An 8,871-nucleotide genomic window follows, 5' to 3' on the forward strand; every position below is an offset into this window, starting at 1 on the left:
CGGAGACGGACTCCTGCTGCTGCACAGATCAAATGCCTCAAAAATATATCCAGTACAAGCATCCATTTCCATTTTATTTTATTTTGTAAAAACCTAGTCTTGTTTCATGAATCGTGACCAAGCACAACATTTCATATCTGTTTAAAGGGATTTGTTCTGCTGTGTTGGGGGGGGGGGGGGGGTGGTGGTTGGGGTTGGGGTAGGGGTTAGGGTGCCTAGCTGGTCAGCAAGTTGATGTTGATCTTGTAAAAGATGTAAGAGTAGTACTCTTGGGGTGCCATGCTCATATCAGGGATGTCCAACCCCACCTGGCAGATAGGGGGAGACAGAACACCGCAATGCTTTAAAAGTGCACATCCTGTACCACAGAGGTGCTCAGATCTAGCCCCTGGTAACATTAGTGCCCTTGTTACTTGGGTCTCGGTCCTCGACGGCAGGGAACTGCCACCCTCCCTACCTGGTCTGAACACAGACTGGCCAATCAGTAGCACTTAATTGTTCAGCTAATTACCCGGGAGAAACGAAAACCAGAGCCGGATTCAAGGACCAGATTTGAGTATCCATGCCACTGTGAAAGATCAGTAGTACTGCCTAGTCCAGTAATGTCTCTGATTGGCCAGAGATTACAGTTACCCGGTGCATGAGGTTTAAATCAGTCTGATCACAGCATTGAAAACCAGCAGCGCTACTGGACTCGAGGGTCAGATCTGAGTACAACTGTATGAAGGGATTGTATGCAAACAATGAAAGTTTTGTAAGTCTCTCTGCACAAGAGGATCTAGTAAATGTCTGTAATGTAACTGTAAAGATTTTTTACAGTTAGTAAAAAAATGTTCAGAATGTGGTATGAGGTCACATTTTGTGCAGTCAAATATTCCAGTCGTATAATTTATAATAATTTTCCATATAATAATTATGAGGAAAAGTTCAGCTCTGCTACTATGGGTAATTGTGGATGTCAGATGCATGCAAAGCAAAACTTTGTACATTTGCTCAAAGTTTAAGTGCTCTGTGCATATTTTAATTTGTCATTCTTATTTTTTGTCTTCTTTGTTCTTCTTTTGTACTTCTATTTTCCTTAAGTTCATTTAGTTGTTATGAACACATAATTTATCGATGATTTCATGGAGAGTCCGTAGGGTGACCAGCTCACAAGCCCATATTGGTATGCTCCAGTGCCTGTGGGTTCGATTCCCCACCCTGGGACTTTCTATGCTGTGATCTCCGTTGACGTAAGTAAAAAATATAAAAGAACTGATAGCTGTCAACTTTTTTTTCCATTTGATCCATTTGATTATGTCATGTTGGAATGAGTTCTCGATATAAGCCTATTCATGCTTCTTTCCCTTATGTCAATAAATTAATTAAGTCAATCAATCAATAAATCAATCAGAAAAAGCTGTTAGAGGGGTGTGTCTTACGTCAGGCTTACTGGCTGCACCAGCACTGTCCAGGTGGGTGTACAGGGAGTCCAGCAGCTCTCTCAGGTGTTTGCTCCGCTTCCTGTCTGGCTGCAGAAGAACAGTCTGAAAGTTCACCGGGAGACCGTACCTGACCAATCACAGACCACGGATTAGCTGGGCTAACCAATCGCAGACCACATATTAGCACGGATAACGGATCGCAGACCATGGGTTAAGGGGCCAGACCAATAGCAGACCATGGTGTAGCTCAGCTAACCAGTCACAGATCATGGATTAGTTTGGCCAACCAATTCCAGATCATGGATTAGCACAGCTCACCAATCACAGACCATGGGTTAATGTGCCTGACCAATCGCAGACCATGGGTTAGCTTGGCTAACCACTCACAAACCATGGGTTGACATGCCTGACCAATCGCAGACCATGGGTTAGCTTGGCTAACCACTCACAAACCATGGGTTGACATGCCTGACCAATCGCAGGCCTTTGTGGCTAGACCTTCCTGATGCAGTGTGCAAAATGGCCAACGATTGACAGCCAGTGTGGAGTCACCTCAGCACGGATTCCACAAACACCCGGAGCGCCTTGACGTGGATCCAGGCCATGAACACCTCGCTGAAGTTCACCTTGAGCCAGCGTACGAAGGTCCCCTGACAGTTGGAAGAACGCAGGCACGTCAAACACAGATTTAAGCAACACGGCACCCGGAAGCCGTGCTGTATCATGTGTCCCTGTAGCCATGACAGCATTCACAATACAGCACGGCTTGGAGTGCTGTATTGCTTCTATGAAACGGTTACAACACATAGAAACAATTAATTGATGACAATATTATTTTCTTAATTCTTATTTGTAAGTATCAGTGAAGACTTTTCCTGGGTAACAGGGCACTGAAGACAAAGGACATGCTGTATGTGAAATTCAGGGTTTAGATTTGGGTTAGGGTTAGGGTTAGGGTTAGGCGGGATTCTTGTCCACTCACATACTGCTCCTTCTTATTGGCGTGGAGCCGGGTCATTTCCTCTTCCTGCTTCTGGGACTCCTCGAAGCTGAACTCTCGCACCGTGAACCTGCAGCACAGTTCGGTCACCGGGTGAATGAGAGACGGCTCTTAAATTCGTTTGCGTCCACCTATGTTACCGTGTACACAGTACACTACTGAGTACAGAACCATCTCTATAGCGGTGCACCGTGGAGAGACTGGAATTATGGGATTCCATCAGCAGATACAATAGCATAACTTTGAGATATCAAGCTTTGGAATTATGGAATTGTTATGGAATTTTTTTTTTTAATCTATGTTTGTTTTCCATTTAAGCAATTTCTGGTCTTAGTACAGAATGAAAAAAAAAGGATGTTCCCATGTTAATAAGTTTTTGACAAAGCCTATAGACATAGAACCCATAGAACCCTATAGTTCTAAGCTGTTGAAAGGTTTAAGTGGCCATCAGCTACTGGGCAAGACTGGGGGACACAGTCTGGGAACACAAAATGTACAAAAATGGTTGCCTTGGAAACAAGGTCTGCGTAGGTGCCATGTTGTCATTATGCAATGCCATGAAAAACCCAGGTACCCAAATCTGGACATGGACTGAGGTAAAATGAGCTGTTCCGGGTTTTTTTTTTACCTTTATCTCATTAGTCCTGATTCATGATACAGGCCCGGGCTGCACCCCAGTGAAAACTAGGCCTTGGTTGATCAAATCCTTTGCCGTCTTGCATTTTTAATGCTGTTGGCAGTTGGCAGGATCACTAATTCATGCAGGGCCTTACTTGTGCTGTCTGGCCTTGGCCTTGAAGTCTCTGACGGCCTTCTTGAAGAGGGTGACAGTGAAAATCCCACCCTCCGTCTCCTCCAGTAACTTCCTGCAGGGTAATTGACAGACATGCTGTCGCTGTCACCTCGACTTTGCTTCAGTGACACATTCTAAGGTGGTACGCTTCTAGAACCTCTTCCTTCAGTGACACATTCCAAGGCGGTATGCTTCTAGAACATGCTTCTAGGCTGCTCTTAGTAAGCACTACAACCACTACACCCATAGAACACAAATATCTCATGCTGGATGTTTTCTACTAAACTTTTAGGTAGAAAAAATTCAGTAGGGTCTACCTGAATTAAACCGTTCTCATATTCCCTAAGAAATCAACTAAAACTTAAACTGAAAGCACTTTATTTTCCTACGTGGTAACACTGTATGCAGTGTCAGACACATGATACAGTGCAATCATCGCACAACGAACCGTGGAACGTTAAATGAAATACTCTAGGCTAAACTAAACTAAGCTAAGCTCTGCTAACTTTAAATTAAGCCAAAACTAAAGTTAACTTGAGCTGAACTAAATTTACACTAAAGCGAAACTGAGCTAAATGTCTGGCTTCCAGTGAGGGGCCATTTGTGTTTTCCTGCTCTGCACTGGTCTGCACTGCTCTGCACTGCTCCGCACTGGTCCCTGTGAAAGAGAGAGGAGCGGGTTCGTGAGGCACAGTTACTGCCAGGACTACGGTCACGCTCACTCTTCCTTTCCCGGGACGGGGTAACCTTACACTGCCGGGGAGGATGACCGTCACGCACAGGGCTAACGGTTGGCCTACACGTGTCCGTATCTGTTCAGGGTGACCCTTCCGTCTGCGCAGCCGGGACCAGCCGGGACCAGCCTGGACCAGCCTGATCCAGTCGGTCCGTTCGGGATCTGTTTGGGCCCGATCGAGGATCAGAAAAAGGAGGACAACCCCGGGACTAAAGAGATCTCACCTGCTGGAACGAGGGACCACAAACTCAGTCAGAGACTCGTATGTCCTCTCCCACTCTGCAAAGTTCTCCCTGTTCGGATGACACACAGAAAGGCAGACAGACATATATCGAGAGCACTGTGCAATATTGTTAATATTGTACCCCCACCCACTGTAAAAAGTGAGGCTGTCTAACTCTAGCCCCGTGAAGATCTGCAGAATTTCATTTTTCTATGAGTTTCACCTGCCACCTGTCTATTGTGAATCCCTATAGATGAAGGATGCTCATATCTGGCACACAGGGACAGTAGTGCTACAGCTTTTATTTTCCACCTGAATGCTAATTGATTGATTGATGTCACTGATTGGTCAGAGATTTCACACATCTGGTATCCCGGGGTGTAAATCAGTCCCTTATTGGAGGAGAAGAACGTGAACCAGCGGTACTGGTCTCAGGGGTCAGATTTAAGGTCATTTCTTCTCCCTGTTGCATGAACCTGAGAGCTGGCATTTTTTCAGCCTTGGTTTTTTTGGAACTCTTGTCCGATCCGGCACTGGACCAGGCCTCACCAGGTCAGGCTAGACCCAGTTCAGACAGCCGGAGAGACAGAGCCGATCTTCCCGCTGCTCACCTGGACACCACCACCAGCAGAGTGGTCAGGTACTCTGAGCCGAGCACCAGGTCTTCTTTCTTCACCACGTCTGTCAGCGTGCGAATATGAAGACTCCCCCTGGGAGACAGGACGCAGCTATGGTTACCACACTGCTATGGCAACCACTTATTGTCAACCATGATGCACAGCTGATCATATACAGTATGTCATATATGTAATTGTTAGGTCCAACCAGGACATGAAATGACAGTCTTCCAGAAAGTGCTCACGCTAAAATGGAAGAGTCCATTTATGCCATTGTTATTACTAATGTATATGCTGAAATGATTTTATTCTAGCCAACATAAACTTATAAGCAAGAACCTTTTTGCTGGTGTTTAGTATTAGAAAAATACTGAATCGAGCAGCTGAAAAAATATTGCGATTAGAATTTGGAACTCAAAACAGAGAACACGGAATGAATTATAGAATGCCGAAGCTCAAAGATGGAACCTGCAAAAGAGAACATGCGTATGAGAATGCACAACAGAATGTGGAACACAGAACAGTGAACACATACATTATGTCACAATACAGGGTGGAATACTGAGTCGCTGAAATACGCAGGTGTGTTAGCTTGTGTAATATGAAACAGGGACTAAGGACCAGCGATCAGAGAGGGAAGGGGGTAGGGGATACACTCACTCTATCCTGTGCTCTAAACACTGTAGGCTGGACGTCACATTACTGTAGGCCGCAGATCGAGACTTCAGATCCGATTCTGTCTGGAAGACTTGCTGCGATACACACACACACATGCCCCATACATAAACACACACACGTGCACACAAAACATGTTCCCACACACATACACAAGCGCATGCATACAATGGCATACATACACAAGCAAACATTTGTACAAGCATGCACAGTTGGAAAGGAGGAATTTGATTCCAAGTGAGGTGTGCTATTTATTTTATTAACAGGACATAAATCCACATCCTTTTGATTAAGAGTTCCATATAGATATTTCTAATAACACCTTCATAACCACTCTCTGTACCCATAAACAGTGTAAACTATTAAAAATGTACCCGTACCCTAAGCTCCACTGGCAGCACAAGGCATATGCTGAATACATTTTCCACATCTAAACAGTTACAGTAAGCAATCGGTGTGCAGTCGTCAGATGAGGAAGAGAGGGCGTTACCTTGGAGATGACCTCTGTCAGGGTTCTCAGGGGAAGGGTGGTGGAGTACTTGGCTCGGTCCCATTGGAAGTGTGTCACATAACTGGTCAGATCCACTGGGAGAAGGAACAGCATCACAGGAGGAAAGAACAATAATGCAACACTGCGCACGTAACACACTACCACACAATCCAAAAAACATAACATGCCCACACCAAACATCACACATACACATGCGTACACACACACATGCACACCCATTCACACATGTGCACACATACACACACACACACACCCACATGCACACCCATTCACACGTGCACACATGCAAACACATGCACACCCATGCACACACACACATATACACACATGCACACCCATTCACTCATGCACACACACACACACACACACACACACACATGCACACCCATTCACACATGCGCACACACACACACACATGCGACATGGTTCAATACAAACACAAAATCTCTGCACACGCATGCAAGTAAAGTAACCGTAACGTGAGCCAAGGTACCCAGCAGCGCCTGGCAGTAAACTTTAGCGGGCGACTGGGCGCTTTTCTGGTGCGTCTTTGATTCTGACGGGGGAAAAGGTCACAAAAGCCTTTAATTTGACCAACGGCTCGACCGAGCCAGTATTACAGGCTAACCAGTGTGCGTAATATGCATAGTATACCCACACACCCTCTATCACAGAGGCAGGCCCTTGTACAGTCACCCCTGTCCCTCACAGGAATGTACACGAGTCCTAAGATTGCTCCCCGTGAACCTCAGGCTTAAAACGCTCTCTGATTGGCCGGTTGTGATGTAACTCGTTTTCCCTAGTGTCCGTAATGACATTTTGTGATGTCGTGGAACACTGCAACCAAACTGGCCTGCAGAGGTTCCGCTTGCACTCACAGTACTCACAGGCGGCTGTTGAGCTCAACGCAATACTTGTCTATGGTTCAGCTCCCCTGTTTTTTTTTTCAGTTCTAATGAGCTGTGAGTTCCTGAACAGCGACCTCCCCCCCCCCCCCCCGGCCTCCCCGCCATTGAGTGACCCATGCAGCCATGCCTCACCTCCATTGGCCAGCGTGTTCTCCTGCACCTTGTCTCTGGAGTGCTCCATCACCTCCGACATGCACTGGCAGATCCTCTGGATAACACTAGGATGAATGGAGGTGGGGAGAGAGAGAGAGAGAGTGAGAAAGAGGGGAGACGGTTGGGGTTGGGGGGAGGGAGAAGGACCTCAAAATGCTAAATGGCACACAAACATGTGCACAAGCACAGCACAAAGCAACAGACTCACTAAACGCTGTTCCACGGGGAAAGCGAAGGTGTCTCCTGACCACAGGTAAAAAAAAAAAAACCCAACACACCAGATACCTGCTGTTGATTCGACTCCAGCCCTGGATTCTTCTAATGAGGAAACCAACACTATAATGGGGCCTGACCTGACACCAGCCTGCTCCCCTTTCCTCTCCTCTCTCCTCTCCTTCCTGCAAATGAGTCGAGGTAACCTGTCGCGTAACCCCTGTGTATCAATTACAACTGACTGCTGCTGCTGGCTAGATACACTAGACCAGAGCTGGACAGTCCAGTTTGCCCAGAGTATACACTCTATGGTACCCCTAATCTATCCACACAAAGACACCTATGGTGGTCAGTTTTGCCTGATGTACACAGTTCTCTGAGTGGAACAGCCAATCTGCTGTGATGGTCATGGACTATTATGGGTGGAGCCAAAGAGCAGGATAATGACCTGCTCGTCTGACAACTGTTTGACAAAGCAAGGCTCATACCAGTGTCTATGTCTGGTGTGTTTATCCTATTGGCCTGGTTCTGAAGAGCCAAATCATCTTTTGCCACCAACTTTTTTTAATGGTCTGGACAGAATATAGCACTGATACTTATTTATTTATTTTTATAATGATGATGATGATGATGATGAGGAGGAGTTTCATGGTGAGTCTGTATTTTCAAGCTACCAAATGTCTATGAGGACCAGGACCAATGCCCGCTCAGCCAGGACAAGGATTACAGACCAGGAAAGGGACAAGCAAGCACCACAACATCCAGACTACAGTTTTATCCCAAATCCCTGTCTCCTACCTCTCTGTGTAGGCATCCAATCTGGTGAGCTCATCGGAGACGCTAAGTAGGACATCCAGAGTGCCCACCTGTTGGAACATTGGGACACCTGTTGACCGGGGCAGTCTGGACTCAGGACAGTATACATATGATCAAACTTCATGATGATTTGTGCTGACTACCACCAAGCAAGGTAGTACAAACCCGTGACCTTTAGGCTACAAGACCAGCTCCTTACACACTATACCCTGTGCCACCCTTGAGCACCATTGCTTCAGGAAATGTCCAGCTGTATAAATGGATAGTATTAACAGTACCTTCAGGTCTGGGATAGGAAACCTGAAGCTGGAGGCCACCCTGGTCTTGGACACAGCACGGTTCAGTTTCTCCAGGGACTGCAGGCTGGTCTTGTCAAGGGGGACCGAGATCAGCCAGAACTCCGCCATAATGCCCGTCCCTCCCCCCCACCCTCTTCACTGGGTTTCTGCCACCAATTTCTGCTTTATGCTCAATCACTGCCACTAAAGTCTGAAGGGAAAAAATGGTAAATATATATTTTTTTAACCAGAATTCTGAAAACAGACATCTATCCATGACTTCATTATAATTAGAATATTTCCTTGAATTCCGCTGAGACACTGTTCAAGTTTCTAGTTTAGTTTTTCCATATGATTATACATGAAAACTGAAAAATAGGAATGCCCTATTTCTAATGACAGCGCTTCCACAGAAGCATTGTTTCCCTCATTAAGAACAAATTAACAAATGCTTTCAGTTTATAACATACATTCTACAGAGAAAACTCAGCTTACTGATAAGATTGTTGACAGGAGTGTTTTTA

At 45.9% G+C, this 8,871-nt stretch overlaps 1 protein-coding gene across 1 annotated transcript; it reads right to left on the minus strand.

Moving 5' to 3' along the window:
* Positions 1-215: 215 nt before the first annotated feature.
* On the minus strand, positions 216-8,476 carry LOC118231941 (V-type proton ATPase subunit C 1-A-like). The gene is made up of 12 exons (XM_035426388.1): positions 8,348-8,476; positions 8,052-8,119; positions 7,020-7,105; positions 5,959-6,053; positions 5,454-5,545; positions 4,788-4,886; positions 4,178-4,246; positions 3,198-3,290; positions 2,407-2,494; positions 1,977-2,074; positions 1,422-1,551; positions 216-308 (listed from the first exon to the last, which is right to left on the minus strand). Exons 1-12 carry the CDS (start codon positions 8,474-8,476, stop codon positions 216-218), a joined length of 1,140 nt encoding a protein of 379 aa, XP_035282279.1.
* Between the last annotated feature and the right edge of the window lie 395 nt (positions 8,477-8,871).

The sequence above is a fragment of the Anguilla anguilla genome, chromosome 1, assembly GCF_013347855.1.
Source record: "Anguilla anguilla isolate fAngAng1 chromosome 1, fAngAng1.pri, whole genome shotgun sequence".
Classification (NCBI taxonomy): Eukaryota; Metazoa; Chordata; class Actinopteri; order Anguilliformes; family Anguillidae; genus Anguilla; species Anguilla anguilla.

Coding starts and splice junctions, on each gene's coding strand:
- LOC118231941 (XM_035426388.1), bottom strand. CDS start 8,476: ATGGCGGAGTTCTGGCTGATCTCGGTCCCCCTTGACAAGACCAGCCTG. Junction 7,106..8,051: donor TTGGATGCCTACACAGAGAG/GTAGGAGACAGG, acceptor CATTCATCCTAG/TGTTATCCAGAGGATCTGCC. Junction 5,546..5,958: donor TGACAGAGGTCATCTCCAAG/GTAACGCCCTCT, acceptor TGTGTATCGCAG/CAAGTCTTCCAGACAGAATC.